This window comes from Trachurus japonicus, chromosome 12 (assembly GCF_045865225.1).
Source record: "Trachurus japonicus isolate A0001 chromosome 12, Traja_1.0".
In the NCBI taxonomy this organism is placed as follows: domain Eukaryota; kingdom Metazoa; phylum Chordata; class Actinopteri; order Carangiformes; family Carangidae; genus Trachurus; species Trachurus japonicus.
Window position 1 is genome coordinate 24373962 of NC_140918.1, and position 17215 is coordinate 24391176.

General features: G+C 41.1%; 1 protein-coding gene across 1 annotated transcript in view; it reads right to left on the bottom strand.

Moving 5' to 3' along the window:
* The window catches only part of LOC146977573 (putative flavin-containing monoamine oxidase A), a 54298-nt gene that overhangs the window by 6942 nt on the left and 30141 nt on the right, over positions 1-17215 (bottom strand). The window contains exons 9-11 of the mRNA XM_085793897.1: positions 10639-10797; positions 4222-4308; positions 2228-2328 (exon numbers count right to left, since the gene is read on the bottom strand). Coding sequence (XP_085650023.1) covers positions 2228-2328; positions 4222-4308; positions 10639-10797 — 347 coding nt within the window. The remainder of the gene's footprint in view (positions 1-2227; positions 2329-4221; positions 4309-10638; positions 10798-17215) is intronic.

Here is a 17215-nt window from a genome sequence, read left to right on the forward strand (position 1 = left end):
TGGAGGATTCGGCAGGAGTGAGTTATAATAGAAAAGAAGAAAGACATTTTTCTTTTATCTGCTTTGCCCCTTGGTACCTGAAGTATCTCACCATTTGCTTTCTTGCTTATGTTTCCATCACTTTATAATGCCGTCGGTTGAGCGAGGAGGCAGCCTTTCTTTTTTTCTTTTTTTTTTTTTGGTTCATCCTTATATAAACAGATGCTTTGCTTTTGGCTTTGTGTGGGCATAACACAATATGTTGGCAGGACAGGATCCTCCTAAGGCTCGTTCATACAAAAATCTACAGGCATGCTGTCTTTTCCAGCAGCGAGGGTTTGTGCAGCGGCTCTGTAGCTAAAGCTTGCTCATCAGGTGTGACCTGTTAGATGTATTTAGGTGTGTTATGAGGGGCCTTGGGACAAAAGACTCTGTGCTCAGCCTTCTTGAACTTTAAAAGGCTGATTTGACAAACCTGACCGCAAAGCTTAAACAGAGGGAGCGCGATCTAAAAACAGCTCCTATCGATTGTTTTTAGACTACATATGTAACATACGCATGCTGGGAAGAGATATCAGCTTTGATCGCAGCTGAGTGCTGCTGTGTTGTTGAAGCACATTGTCTGGTTTGGTCACCTGTGGAGCATTGTGCTGTGACCTTGTGCTTATCGGGAATGGCAGGTGTTTGGAGCGTTCATTTCTTGCTGAGCGACCAGATGTTAGTTGGCCGTCAGGTTTGTGTTGTACATATTAGGAGTGTAAACATCAGGTATTATTACCCAATGAGAAGCAAAAGTCAGTGTTTAAAACAAAAGAATGCTGTTGACAAATGATAAGTCCCTGGAGAGTCACTCTGGTGCGTGAGTGTTCCTGCTGCCCTTAAAAACAGAACAGAGAGGGAGTGATGGGCTAATCCTGACATGGCTGAATGAATAGAAACTTCACTGTGGGGATGCACAGAGATGAACTGCTGAGCTCAGATGGAGAGCTCATCTTGTAAATAGTATATATAATTATCACTGCCATTTAATAACTATTGTATAATCCTATGATTTTAACATACAGCTCATCGATTCCTTACATTTACAAATGTATTCTGTCTCACTCTGTGTGTCATGGGCTGAATGAACTAATCCCTCTGAGTTGGCAGTTATAATCCAAACAATGTGAGGAGCAGCATAAACATAAAAAAAAATCATCCCACCAAGCAACTCCTACCACTGCAGTTTTTATTTCACCTTCAGCTGAAGCCGTTAACTTAGTAAAGCACGAACCTGCTAGAGACAATTTATTCATAGTTCTTGGCAGCTTCTCTTTCTTCTTCCTCTCCTCTCTCTTCAACCGAGTAGGGAGGGTCTCTATAGGTGCTGTATCTCACACACTGACCACTCAGGCATAGTATCCACCCAGGATAATTACTCTAATTATAACCACTACTCAGTGGTCAGTGGGAGATTCATACTATGCCAGGTGAAATCCCATAATCCACAAGACACTACCTGAATCCACTGTGCTGTTAAATACAGAATGTATAGAGCACTGGCTGCATCTCTGTCAGCCAGACATGGGCTTGGCTTCATTACATGTTCTGGATTAGTGTCAAGGTCACAGCTCGTCCTTGAGGATCCATTTCCTATATGGGCTAGGAATATGGATAAGGGGCTACCGCCCCATGCCGCCGCTCCAGTCATGTTATGTAATGAGCTTCCTCTGCTCCCCATGGACTTAATGTCATTATGGAGATGAATTACCTGGATCCCCCTCCCCACCTTTCGTTTTATTCGTCCAGCCTTCTGCATCTCCGAACAGGCCATTAGGAATGGATTATAGGACGTTTTCCTATGAGAACACCACTCCTCAAGACCTCTTGCCATTTTGTTAGAGCTGGACTAATGTGTGTCAGTGAAGGCATAATCACTCCCACAACTCACGTCAATGATCTGTAGGCACTGGGTGCTGCTGGTGAGTAATACCTGGTCAGCAGGGTGAACTGCAGACGCTGTTTTTGTGGTATAAAAATAGTACAGACATCCAGCAGCCATATCTCTCAAACAATCACGTGTGTGCAATGATACGATCTGCTAAAGCAGGAATTCTAAATTCAGCTTTTGGAGGAAAATAAACAACTGTCACGCACGTGAGCTCCACTACGGGTCTTTGTTGTGGACACACAGGAAGGTGACTCTTGAGCAAAAGGAAGAAGGAGAGGTGCGATGCTGTGGTGTATTTGTCATCAGTGGTGTGATTACCTGCCACAGGGCTTCCTCAGGCTAGGATGGTAATATGTTAGCAGACCTGGTGCCATGACATTAACAGGGCAGCCTCCACTGTAGTCCTCCTTAGCCCAGTCCTGTGGAGCAGAAAAACGAAATGAGTCTCTTATTTCATGGCACAGTCCAAAAACATTGGCTTGGTTTCAACAAAACCACACTTTCAAGCTATAATCGTGTGTAATTTTATTTAAGAGCAAAACTCAACAACCCAGCTGGGCCAGAGGGTTTCACTCTGTCTGACACTGTGGGCTCCCCTTAACAAAACTGAGACAATCGAACGCTCTCACCATGGAAGTACCGACAACTATCACCGGATTACTTTGATACTGACGAGCGCTTGAAAATGTGATGATTCTCGGCTTAAATTCAGGGGTTTTAATTTTACAAGTCTTTTTTTCTTCTTTTTCTAAATGAATTTATGGATTTTTATTCATGATAGACATTGGCGATAACGACACACTCCAGATGTCTTGGTCATACTTCAGGGACTGCATGAAGTGGAATAGATTTCAACATAAATTACTTGATAAGAGTTATGAAGTACCTCGATTACCTCCACGAGCTGCAGCTGTAACCACTGTCTGTGTTGATAAGGCAGCAAAAATCAAGAAGCTCTGATATCCATTGGGTTGGTGTGAAATCAAGCCAAATACCTCTCAGCACTGTGCTATCAATTTATCAGCTTTTTGTCTCTCCAGTTAGCGAGGAGTTGTTGTTATTGTATTCTGTGAAATGATGCTTCCCTCGAGTCTCTTTGTCAACAAAACCATCAAAAATCATCAACCTCCAGTTACCTCGGGGCAGTTTTTCTTTCCATCCTGCCTTTCAACAGTAAAGTGAAGGGACTAAAATCTACATGTACATTTGTTTGACTTGCTCTGTTTCACAGTCTACCAGTGTTTGCTCTACATCATGTAATGGACCTAAGTAGCTGCTCTGTATGCGTGTGGCATGTCATGATATGGAAATCTACCGCATGCAACGTATTCTTAGTGTGGTGGTGGTGGTTCATGATGGAAGCTGTGGAAGCTTCATCCCTTTTATATGCATTTTATTTGATTAATTTGGTGGGTTATTTAGAAAACTCAACAAAACACAATTTCCAATATCCTCTTCCTGATGAGTAGTTTTAAGCAATTAAAGGTTTTTTTTCCCCTTGCATATATCATTTCATTTAAATGTGACAACAGATTTCCGGCATTCTGTCTCTTGGTTGGAACTGAGAAATATTGCTCATGCATGAATTTAATCTTTAAAAAATTAGCAACATTAGAGGTTTTATTTCTTTTTCAGGGAATTCATGTTTCCATTTCTCATTTGCCATTTCAAATTGCACATTAAGCAGGTTAATGGAAATGCACCTAGTGAGGAAAAAAATATAGTCACGGATCAGCTGTTACCTTATGCCTCCCTTAGCATCCTTGAAATTGTTTCCTGTCACAGAGTCATTTCAAAACTCCTAGGATCACCTTGTAATCCCATGCTGCCTTCCCACCCTCCTATTAATGTTAATTCCTTCAGCTGTAGTAATAATCATATGTTTCTCAACAGTAGTGCCTTTCAAGTGTCATAAACCATTGTGGCCCATATTTTCACATTCCATGAATAAAATATTGCAGTAAATGGCTCTAATACAAAGGGGTAATAAAAATGTAATTATCTTATCATATCTTTTGCTCTGCCCACATTAAGACCCCTGTTGTAATGTTAATGATATCAAACTGTTTTAAAGACAGAGCAATTGTAACCACTTTTTAGTGCGTGGTTTGCTCTGTGTGCTCTGGTCTATTCTATATTTCTTTTGAAAGAAATCAGCTTTGTTGCAGAGGTGCCGACTTTCGCAACACAATATTGCTTTCCTCTCTGGAATCCAGAGAAAATATGTAACTGTGAATTTGACATTACATATTCTGCTTCAGATCAAAAAATATGGTTGCTTTATTGCAAACATCTGCCTCTGAAGTACTTACTCTCTCCTCATAGTGGATGAAAGATGCCGCCTCAGGACCCAGGTATTTGACCAGACTAGAAACCACAGCGTTGCTTCTCTCCCCAGCCTGCAAGCAGAAGGAAATCACTTTCCAAACTCGGTCCTTCTTTTATATTCACCTATCAATCAGGAATATAACAGCAGGCAGCTGGAATATGAAGACTAGAAACCTATCTGAGCTGGACACAGGAAGCAGCAGTCAATTTGAATAACTCAAGCATCGTCAGCACATGCTCCTGGTTGTATTATCACACACACGGTGAGTTATTCAGAGAGCAGCTGAGGCCTGAGGGCCAAAAGGACAGATCACCATAAAGCATGCTGACAGATCCTCATCTGCATGTCACTTTACCTTTCCTTCCAGCGCTAGCCTGGTGCAATAATTTGGATACTCATATTCTCTTAACAAAGGGGGAACAGCAGCATGGTGACAAATTGCTTTCAATATAGAACTGAGAGAAAAAAGAATAGAATGATTTCATGTTCTGAGCCGACTGCGTGAGAGGTAGATGTAGAAATGATGAAAAAAATCGATAGATAAAAACACTGACAGATAATATTACTGGCTAAATCATAATTAAACAGCAAGCTCAGTGTGCGGCCGTAACCTTGATGACCACTTGCTCACAGGCACCAACACTGTTTTCCTCTATTGAGCAGTGAAGTAGCAGGGGGAGGTTAATTATTTAGCACCCTGTGCAGCAGAGACACAGCTAGTCTAGAGTTTTGTAGCAAGTCAGGATAATGACAGTGATGCCAAAACAATGCAAGACACAAGGCTCCGATTTATTTATTTATTTTCAGGTATAGGGGAAGAGACAGGGTCTAAATGAAAATGTCATCACAGTATGACAGAGGGAGGAAAAAGCAGAAGAGGAAGATGTAGGCTGAGTGAACTGAATGCAGAGTGTGGTTACTGGAGAACTGTGTGAAATGTAGCCTTATCAATCAGCAACATAAGCATAAAGGGAGACTAATGCAGCATGAATCTGCTACCAAAACTGCTGCAGGAAAGGATTTACATGATAAATTAAAACATAAAGACTTGCATTGATATTAGCTGAGTCCCAGTGCAGAGACTGTATTCTTTGCAGGCTGCATGTGAAGGCCGGCTGCGTCACAGCGGCACGACGAGTCTGTCCTTCTCTGAAGGATCCGTTAAATGTTGAAATGTGTCCTTCATTTGTTTTGCAATGGAGGATCCAGCAGAGTCTGCATCCTTCATGTCCAACAGGAACAGCATGTCTTATCCGTCCATACGCTCACATTATGTTCATTTGGTTGCATTTACTTTCAGCTAAAACATAATTAAAGATATCACCATGATGGGAGAAAGAAAACATTTGCCACTTTGCTTGTTTTCTCTTTGATGTGACCAGTCAATTACTTTAAATCCTAACAAACAAACAAGTTTAAAGCAGAAGTAAGTGATCCGGTGGTTTTGTCTAACTTCCTGTCAGCAGATGGAATTAGCAGCCCCCGCCCTCGTCATGGATCTATTGGTCCTCGTCCCTACGTCACCACATTCACGCGCATCCCTTGGCTGCACACACACAGAGAGGACCGCCCCTTTATGCCGTTCTCTCTCCTCATTGGATAAATGTTGTAGGATACAAGGAAAGTTTTCTCCTCGGCTTACAGCAGAGCAGAGTGACTGACAGACCCGTGTTTCAGACCAAACACTCTTTGCTGTCGGAAGATACAACTATTTAAGACTTATATTAACACAAACATTCCGCTTTTTTCTACTTTAAAAAGCTGACATGTTAAAATTAGAGATGCATTTACAACAATGGATATTGAAACTGTCTGCTACGGTGGCCACTTAGAGATGATGCATGACAAAAATTCACATCACATGCGAATAAATGGCGGCAAAACGGGAATGTTTCCAGAGAACACAAGACGGTGGTGGGGGTAGCATAAAGGTGTTTGAGTCCAACTCATGGCCCTTTGTTACACTATCCTCCCCCTCACTCTTTATTCTCTTTTGGAATAAAGGGAAATTATAACGCATTTGTTATTCAATGCTTGTGACTCCAAGAGTCACAATTGCACATTGAACAACAACTCCTAGCCAGGTTCATCATGTTTTAGAGTTCCCTGGAAACACTTCTGTCGTGTTGTGGGACTGAATTTATTTGCATGTATTGTCATCAGAGTTGGAGCCGATCATTGTCTATGTCGTTTAACTGCCTGTTGTCCCCTGCTGCCGTTTCAAGCCTGATGTTAGTGGGTCTTTGTGACTTTCTGACCGGTGGAGAAGGAGCTGAAAGCAGAGGAAAGGTCTGCATGCTGTTTAGGAAATCACCCAGTCTCTATTTGACTTTTTTCTTTTATCAACAGTGATCCAAAACACCAACCGCTGAACCCCCACATAGTGCTGCTGAACGCTTGCTGGGTCTAAATACTGAGCGCTAAAATACTGACAGTGGTTCCCCCAGCTGTGACTTTTATGTTCCCTTCCACAGCCGGTGAGGTCTGCACCGCCTTTCTGTTGTTCCTGAGAATCTCTGCTGTGACTGGGGAGCGCATTCGGCTCAGCGTTTGAAAACTTGGAGGAGTGCCGTGAGACCATGAGGCTGAGTCGACTGATGATGCCAAATGAAGCAATTCATTCATTGTGCAGCATCAACAATTGTTGTGTGGAGCTTTGTGTTTGTCACCTGCAGTCGCTGTGGACTTCATGTTGCTTATCTGTACAATGCCATGCAACTCAAAAGCACCACACATTCAACAATGCTACAACAATTTAAAGAAAAAAAAGCAGAACATTACAACCTTCACGAAGGATCATTCATTTCAGGTCTGTTGTATTGAACTGCGTTAGTACCTCTAACCATGTTCTCTCTTTTAACCCTTAGATGCATAAGTGGGGTCAAAAATGACCCCAGGGGTTGTTATTCTTCAAAATCTTTGAAATTAAAAGTATTTATATTTTCATATTCCAGGTATTCCTCATAAAACATGTTTAAAATTGCATTTTTTGTATCACTACCCCACTCTTCCATAAGCGGGGTCAAAAATGACCCCAATCATTTCCTATGGAATCTCCAAGGGACCTTTGATTCTTATCAACATTGACTGTCAGTATACTGTTACTGTCCCACTAGTCTCGCTCGCCAGACCCTCCTCCAGAGAAGAAGGTCTGGCTGGTCCGCCTATGATTCTGCGATCAGAGAAAAAAACGCTCCGGCCGTTTGGAATTTTTTTAACCAGTCACAATCGATGGGGTCGGTGCCATAGCAACGGTGCGCTTGCAAAATATTGCCGGTTGGAAACTGGATTTGGGCCCGTGGTGTAACGGCGGTTGGCAACCGCTGACGGATATTTCTTCTTCTGTTCAGTTCAAGACACGGATGTATAATAGATCCATGGTTCGGTTCCTGTTGTGGTTTGTTGATGTTTCCCTTTACCAGGCGGACTGTGAAAGCTGCAGCACGGAGGCGGGACTTCCGCCGGGGGGCTCGTTCCGACCAATCAGAGGCTAATCGCAGCAACGCACTTCCGTCAGGCCAGACTACTGTCCCACTTACACATCTAATGGCATCAGTCTCATCACTCAGTTGGTCATTTTTACACAGCAATGTACATGTAAGTATTATCTTCATTTATGAACTTACTGTATTTTCCACATCCATGAATTTTCTGTGATAGAGTATAACGTTAGTATTATCGTCATCAAATTAGCCTACTTGTTGTTACAAATGAGGCACTATTTAGCTAACTACAAAGTAGCCTAATGTTAGTACTTTAAAGCAGAAGTAAGCGATCCGGTCGTTTTGATGGAGCCGATGGAGTTAGTAGCCCCCACCCTCGTCCCTACGTCACCACATTCACGCGCATCCCTTGGCTGCACAAACAGAGAGGACCGCCCCTTTATGCCGTTCTCTCTCCTCATTGGATAAAGGTTGTAGGATACAAGGAAAGTTTTCTCCTGGGCTCAGAGCAGAGCAGAGTGACTGACAGACCCGTGTTTCAGACCAAACACTCTATAGAAGTGATTGCTGTCGGAAGATATAACTATTTAAGACTTACAAACATTCCGCTTACTTCTGCTTTAATGTTAGCTAGTTTAGTAAGGAAGCTAACATTACTGCATTTGTAGTTTTCTTGAGATTTTTGGGGATTATTCTGTCATATGTATTTTAGTGATTATGTATGAGTTGGTATATTTGTGTTTAATTTTTTGTATGTTGTTATTTATTGAGTCTGATGTAAAGGCTTTATATCCTGTATCAGATATTTTTCATTAAATTTCATTAAATTAAATTTGTTGTGTAGAGTGAGACTCTTAATATATTTATAATTTCCCTGTAATAAAAGCTCTGTTATACGATTATTGATTATTGATGTGATGTATGTATATGGTGTGTGGGTGTGTGCGCGCACATGTATGTCTGTGTATGTAATTACATATAAATGCAGAGACATTTACTTCATGGCTACGTATTGATTCATAGAGTATTTTTGTGTGCCATTCAAACATTGTCCTTTTTATGTTTTCTCATCTGAAGTATCATGGCCTCTATAGGAGGCCAGCTGGGATTACTGAGGACCTTGCCCGACAAATGATCCTGCTGCACACAGAAGAGAGAAGATGTTTGTGTGTTTACTTACATATAAATGCAGAGACATTTTCTTCATGGCTACGTATGTCAGGACCACATAATGTGGTCCAGACATAAGACTGTCTTTTTTGTTAAGTTTTTAGTTTTAGAGTTTTCTGTCTTTGTCTCATTTCCTGTTTTATTTTGAACTTGTGTGATTGCCTTCCCCGCCCCAATGTGTTTCACCTGTGTCTCGTTGTCTCCCTAGTGTGTGGCTCTTAAGCTGTGCTTCCCATTCCTCCTGTGCCAGATCGTCTCGTCGTGTCGTTGTGAGCTTTCCAGCATTATTCTCCCTGAGTATTCCTCGTGTGACCAGTTTTGTGTATTTTTTGACCTTTGAGCTAGCCCGCCGGATCTGTACTGTTGCCTGATTGATTGACTTCCTGGTTTTGACCTTTTTTGAATAAACGACCCTGATTCTGCCTGAACCCTCTGACTCTGTATTGTGTTGCCTTTGAGTTCCTGACAACGTATTGATTCATAGAGTATTTTTGTGTGCCATTCAAACATTGTCCTTTTTATGTTTTCTCATCTGAAGTATCATGGCCTCTATAGGAGGCCAGCTGGGATTACTGAGGGCCTTGCCCGACAAATGATCCTGCTGCACACAGAAGAGAGAAGATGTTTGTGTGTTTACATATGTGTGGACAGTGTAATGGTCCCCGGACCTACTGAATGTTCTCTGTTTATCCTCCATAGTCAAACAGACAGACGGACACACAAACAATGGATTTTGACATTTTTTGATACCTGATTGATTGTTTTGTGATCAATGTGAATAAAAAGTGATAAATGAACATGTCAAAAATGAAATCACTCTTTTGTTGACCAAAATATAATGAAAATCATCATCTTTAACCAAAATTAAAGACATTTATTGCAAAAACGCATTGATTCTAATTGGGGTCATTTTTACCCCACTCATGGAATAGTGTAGGTATTGGTTGCTCATGCATCAAAGGGTTAAAGTGATAGTTCAACATCTTGGCAAATTGGCCCCTTGCCATAATCCCTATAGTTTTAGGAGTAGGTTTGTTACCTTTAATTGTCGGTGCAAGCTACTTTTAGAACGGCGGAGCAGAGCAGCGAGCTGCTCAGAGTTACACTACGGAGGCTAATGGAATTTCTTGGTTTCCCTGATCAAACTCATCAAATACACAATCCAACAACTCCAAAATGCTCTGGTGGACAAGTTGTGACCTGCACATTCACCACGCTATGAGATAATAACGGAACGTTACGAGACGGGGTTGTTTTCTAGGTACACTAATGCAAAACTGCTGATGCACGTTCCCGTCCAGAGCAGTTTTTCAGCAAGCAGTCTCTGCATTTGCCCCGAAAACAACTCTGTCTCGTAACATTCCGCTATTATCTCATAGCGTGGTGAATGTGCAGGTCACAACTTGACCACCAGAGTGTTGTGGAGTTGTTGGATTGTGTATTTGATGAATTTGATGAGGGAAACCAAGAAATCCCATTAGCCTCCGCAGCGTAGCTCTGAGCAGCTCACAGCTCTGCTCCGCCGTTCTAAAAAAAAGCTTGCACCAGCAATTAAAGGTAACGAACCTACTCCTAAAACTATATGGATTATGGCAATGGGCCATTTTGCCAAAATGTTGAACTATCCCTTTAAATGTAACATATTAACTCACTTACCTTGACCTTTGTGTGTGCTTTTACACAGATGATTTCTGCTTCCACTTTAAGGAAAATTTAAAAACTCCTTTGACACAAGTTGAATTCTCCTGAGCTCTTTCCTTACCGGCCCCACACTGAGAACCCATTACCTCTTTGGTGGTCCACTGAGAAGCCTGCTGTCCTGCGATGAAGCCCACCAAGGCAGCGTTACCACTGGGGCTGGTGGCATCAAAGGTAACACAGAATGGACTGCCAGTGGAGGATCCTGTCACTACTTCCCCAGAAAAGCCCTTCTCCCTCCAAAAAGCCTGTGGAGAAACAGAGGCCACAGCTCGATTGTAGTTCAACAGTCCAACACAAAACAAGTAGTTAAAAGTAAGAAAAACTCTGTCAAGGGGATAAGTCTTAGTCTTTAAAGTGACATATTATGGAAATATCACTTTTTGAAGGCTCTTTAACATATATTTGGGTGTTTGTCTTGCCTTCCGGCCCCTCAAAATGTGAGAATTGACAAAAAAAATCTGTAATTTGCAGGCTCCATAGATTGAAATCCATGTGGTTTTATGAGCTGTTCCCTCAGTTGTTTTCCAGTGATGTAACTAGTTTTCAAATTTGCATAATCCCACCCCTACCTGGGACCGGTAGAAGGGTTGGGCGGGGCAAGCAGTGGTTCATTTACATTTAAACCAGCAGTTCTGAACAGGGCTGTTTTGAGCGGATGAAAGGAGAGCTGTGATGTTTGATCCATGTTTGACCACAACATGCCACAGATACAGTATGTCTTTAAGACACCTGGGGACTATTTTAATTTGTGGAAAAGGGGCATAATATGTCTCCTTTAATTAGAGGAACAGGTGGTGGCTACTTTTGTTTAACAGAAATCTTCGTCCATTGAGACAAGTTGTCATAATACGTCCAGTGCTATGTCTGAAGGTCAGATTGGAAACTACAATGAGTGACTGGAAGTGACAAGATGGGAAAAGAACAGAAGAGTCAACGCTGGCGTCGCTTTTCTTCACTGGAGACAGCTCCAGTGTGTATTGGAATGAAGTTGGATGCTAAACTTGCAACATCTCCTCTACAACTCCGTTTTAATGCCAAAGCTGTGTAGCAAAACCTATTATTCTGTGTATTGTGCTAAAAACCCTGACATATGTTCATGAAAGCCTGACACTTTTTTTTTTTTTAAAGTATATTTTTTGGCTTTTCATGCCTTTATTCGATAGGACAGTTGAGAGTGTGACAGGAAATGGGAGGCAGAGATGGGGGGAATGACATACAGGATAGGGCCGTCCGACGCGGGACTCGAACCGGGGCCGCCTGCAGCGAGGACTATAGCCTCAACACATGGGGCGGGTGCTCTACCAACTGAGCTAAACACCGCCCCAGAAAGCCTGACACTTTTGACCCTAATAGTTGTGGCGGAGGCATGTGTACCTTTAGTATAGGAGAAGCTGAATTGACCGTGAAAGCTGTCTTACTTAGTCCCACTGTACTTTAATTGTGTAACATTGTATAACCATCTGGACACTATACAGTTTACAAAAACCTTGGTGTCAAACACACAATATACTGCAAGAATATGAATATAAAAGGTCATTGCAGGGTCAAGGCAATTCACTTTGTTGCCTTACTGAATCGATACATTTAAGTCATTGAATTCTGGTCAGGCCATTGGTCATCACCTCTCTTGTAGAAAAGCTAAGGAAAAAGACATGTTTTCTCAAAAAGGGTCAAAATATTGTTAATAATTTCGATTTAACTTCATTACATGAGTAAATACAAAATAATCTTTTAACCTAATTCCTGAACATGTTTCCCCTAAAGCACAGAAAACACAGTTGGGATATATTATGCGCCAAAACACCTGTTCCAGTATTTTCTGTTCAGGGGCTCAGTGTCAGCATATGCCACTATCCTATTTCTCATTGTTGACGCGCATCACTGCTCCAGAAAATAAGTTTTTCTTTTGCTGGATCAGTAACCCAGCTATTTTACCTTGACTTTTTATTTTGTGTGTTTGGCACGTCTTTTGTGTGTGTGTGTGTGTGTGTGTGTGTGTGTGCGCTATAGCCGTCAAACACAGCGACCATGTGGAGCAGCCTGTTGTGTGTTACACTTCAGCAGCATCAAGACAATTTGCAATTTAGACATTTCAAACTCTCTTCATATACAGTAATTGCATATGAGGTAGGTATGTGTTGTTTCTGCTCAACTAAATTTTGTTTCGCTACTGTAGGATCACTCACCATCATCAACTGAATAGATGTGCATGTATTTGAAGAGTGCGTTCAGGTTATGAGTGAGTAACCTACAAACTGAATGCTGTGCAGTTGATTTGTTGTGATTATCGTTACGCTCGTGGTGCATGTGAGATGCACTGGCAGCAGAAGACAAAAGCATTTATGTAGGACAGTTGTAGTGGATGTCGCTTGTTTGCTCTATGTACTGTAACAAACATTCATTCATAAAATATGCATTGTTGTACTATCATGCAAAAACAGAGTAGAGAAATGTATATTATAGTTCCAAAACGTATGCATGAATAGAAAAAATACATTTTCATATGGATTTTTTTTTACATTATAGTTGATATGAATACATTTCAGATGGGCCAAAATTATAGTTTCAACATTTAATGTGTTTCAGTGGTTCCTCCTAGGATGGCATGAGAAAAGTGACACAAATATTTCATGAAATAATAAGTGCTTGTCTCTCCTGCACGTGCTGTGTAGCCTGCTGACAATCTTGCAGTCTGATGTAATAAGTGACTCTAAAGTATCTGCATCAAAAACCTCTTTGCCAGTACAGACTGTCTTGACTGTGCATCAAAATAATGGTTATATTAATTTTGTGACTTACTGAGATGAGTTGCAACAGCGGGGAAATGAAATCAGTGATCGCTCTGTCACTTCTGCAAACTCTACGTACGCCTGTGTGCATACGCATATGCAGTTTAACTATTTGCATATGCATGCACATATGTTGGCCTGCATCTGGATGCATATTCATTGGATTGTGTGTTAGTTTAGCCATCCATGCTGATTCTGTCTGCATCTGCAAAACACTGAGAGCACGCTAATTCTTAAGTCTGAAACGCTAATTGCTGCGTATTTATTTATGCATGTTGTTTTCACGTCTTGATTTTCTTATTTCTATTTTCCAGTACAAATGCTGCCTTGATTTGTCACATGATCACTGGAGGAATTTATTAAGTATTCCAGTTGTATAACATTAACTTGCCCATTGTGACTGTAAAAGAATAACTAAGAGTTATTTACATTTGACTGTGCTTCCGCTCCCCTCGAGTGTTTCTTCAAGAATAATTAAAACACAATGTTCTTGCATTATAATTTTAACTTTACACAGAAAATAATAATACATAGTTTGTAGTGGGAAATACATTCTGGCATGAGAGTAAGTAGTCTTCCCTATGCGGACAGAAAGTGATTTTGTTCCTTTCATACAATTTTTCTCCAAGGCCAGCACAACACAGTTCTGCTCTGGCACCAAAGGCCACATTTGAGTGACAAGTGTGTAACAAGTGTGGAGTATGATGTCTTTGCTTCATTCAGTCATAGACCTCAGGAGATTCTCCAAGGAGAAGGCACAGTTGCACAGAATGTTGGATATATTTGCACATCTGCATAAACAGGCAGGTATAACACCTGTTGCAATCCGTATCTTCACCTGCCTTCAGGATATGTCCCCAAAAAACGAGCTACTCCAGGCTTCAACATTTAAAGACTGTCATGAATTTACATCCAGAATTCACATAAGCTCCATATAATGTGGGGATGATGCCACTGCTCTAAAGTGTTGCCCCGGCAAATCCCCCAAAATCAGGCGGTGTTTTCACAGGTAAGCTACGACGCAGATGTGAGTCCCACCCTATGAGGCTGCCCTAAGGACTTGCATCCTGAGAGGGACAAGCTGTTGCTTCCAGGATTGTCTCCTACTGTGAGGCAGATTATCCAAAGCATGAGTGCGGATTCAACTGTTTATGCTGAATATGCAAAATCCGTGGCCTTACACAAGTGTTGTGACAAGAGCATTCAAGCAAACTGCTCAGTCAGCTCCGTCTCTATATACTGTATATATGTTTTGTTTTGTTCCCTCACATCTTCAAGAGAGGCGTCTGCTGCCATCTGCCATGAAAGTGATTTCCTCTGGTCATGGGTTTTATTTTGGGATTGATCTGTGATTATCTGTCATTTTTCCATTAAAATAATGATCAAAATTTATGCTACTAGTCACCGATCACCTTTAAACCAATCACATGTGACTTGTACTTTGGTGTCTATGGCTGAGAAAAGCATGGTGCTGTTCAGTTAGGATAACAGGTGGTTCCTATGTCCTTGCTCCTATGAGACCTTTCAAGAACCAACACCACTAATAGCACAGTGGCTCCTACTCTAACTTAAAATTTAAGGAGCATAAGCAGAAAATGTATAGGGCCCCACAATGCAAATATTCACATTCATGATTCTCACACACATCACCACCTGTAAAGACAGATTCCAGATGTTTTGAGTCCATATTTCACCAGTGTTTAAACCTCCCAGCAAATTTACTGGTTGCACTTGTGCAAGTACAATATAAAATTTACTTGCACCCTTACAAATGTTCGGGTTAAATGACCCTGTTCAGGGGCAGTCTGGAGAGCACAGTGTCTTGTCTGTGATAGCTGCTGTATCTCAGTACTTGAGCACTCATGTTTGACTGTACTATCAGAACAGTATTTCACTGCTTGGTGTTACATGCACCATGTTTAACAAAGCATTTCTTTTTACTGTGACTTCATTGCTTGGGCTGTTGAAAGTTGCATGCCGAGCAACACAGTACAGAAGTCCCCACAGTCCACTACTGCTGTGATAATTCAACAACCTAAGTGCCAGCTCCAGTTGTTGAATAAATGCATTTGAAATTACACTTGGCTACTTACTAATATAAAAGTGAAAGTATTTGTAATGTTCACCAACAGCCAAACAGCTGAAATACGTCCAACTGGAAAGAAAAGCTTTCCACTTGGTCAGATCTTTTTTAAAACAGTAAAATTACATCCACTTATTGGTGTACATAATTTGCAAGTAATCAAGAACTTGTTTATAAGGTACTTATAAGCACTAAAAATGCCCAGACCTTTTTGTTTATTGGATGCTTTTGATGTCAAAATGAAAATCCTCTCCTTTGGACAGTGGACACAGGAGAAGTGAAGGGGAGGCATGGAGGGAGAGGTACTATAAGTACCAGATCTCAACACATAAACACGAAATCAAGCACTTATCAATCAGTGTGACAAACACTTCCTGAAGACATCATCGTCTAAGTCGTCTATCACAAATACATATCCATAATGCAGCGAGGATGCTTTGGAGCTCCCGTGACAATTTTCTCACCTTTAAATGTTCCCATTGAAGTAATCCAGTGATAGCTGCCTGTTCATCCACAGACATGTAAACACAAACAGGAACTGTGAATTTGGACTATTTTTAATGCCACTTTGCCAAATGTGAAAGGTAGGCTAAATACTAAAATGAGGAGACCATAATGTGGATCCTGGTACCTGCTTTTGACAGTAAAGAACACATTTGTTGAACTCTTGCTCTCTTCTATCATCACAGTGGCTCCAAAACAGGCCCACATGTTGATGTCAGCATGTTTCCATCTATCAGATTAGCAAGCACATTTCAGTTTCACTCCATTTTCACACAAAAGTATCTTTGTAAAGCATCCACTTAACAATACAAGGATGTCACAGCAGATGGGACTTCAATTACAAAAGACCAACGAGTTCGCTGGAAAAACCAGGTAATTGCAGCTTTTTTAAAATGATGTACTGACAGGGGCACCTGAAATACGGTTTTAGTCTCAATGTTTTTGCAAACAAAAAAAAGAGTTTTCTCTTATAACACAGCAGTTTGAATATTTTGGACTCAGGATTGTCTTGGGGTAAGTGATCCTGAACGAACAGTGGTATGAATACATTTTAGAATAAGAAATAATTTATGGAATAAAAAGAAAGTAACTGCTGGAAACAAATTTGGCTTTAACAGACCCACAGTCACTGAAACCGGATGTTTCCAGTGAAAAGTGATCAGCCTGCCACGACACCGTGCCCGCATTTGTTCCACTCTATCATGTAGAACTGATTTTGCTCAATGACATTTGTGGATTTTTGGGCACAAACAGCTTTTATCGGGCTGTGAAAGTGCATCTCAAGGGAACTTAACCCAGATAAGAGGCAAGTTTGACTTCTGTACCCAGTATTGTGACACTTTGATGGTAAGGAGGACGGTTTGTAAAGTATTCATGGGGAAAGACTGTCTGAAAATGTTCTGTAAATCTGACTGTTAGCCCAGATAGAAGACAGATAGCCCAATTTATTTTTGGACCTTTGATTGTCACGTCCTGCGATGCACATGTATAGTTGATACATGGATATGCTCCATTTATGTGACCTACAATAACTTTGTTCTGCTGGGTCTGTGCACACTGGCTCTGTCATGGAGCACTTGATGCAACAGAGCTGTCAATGATCAATTATCAAAGTAGTTTCACTTTTGCTTTTTCTGCAATGCAAAGCCTGTTTAGATGCCATTGATATGGACAGTGTTGAACAGAAACTATGTAAAATATAGTCAAGTCTAAAGGGCCTCAACTTGTGCATCAGTATCAATATTTATCTGTGCTATGTATTTTAATTGGTTTCTGACCTACTGATGA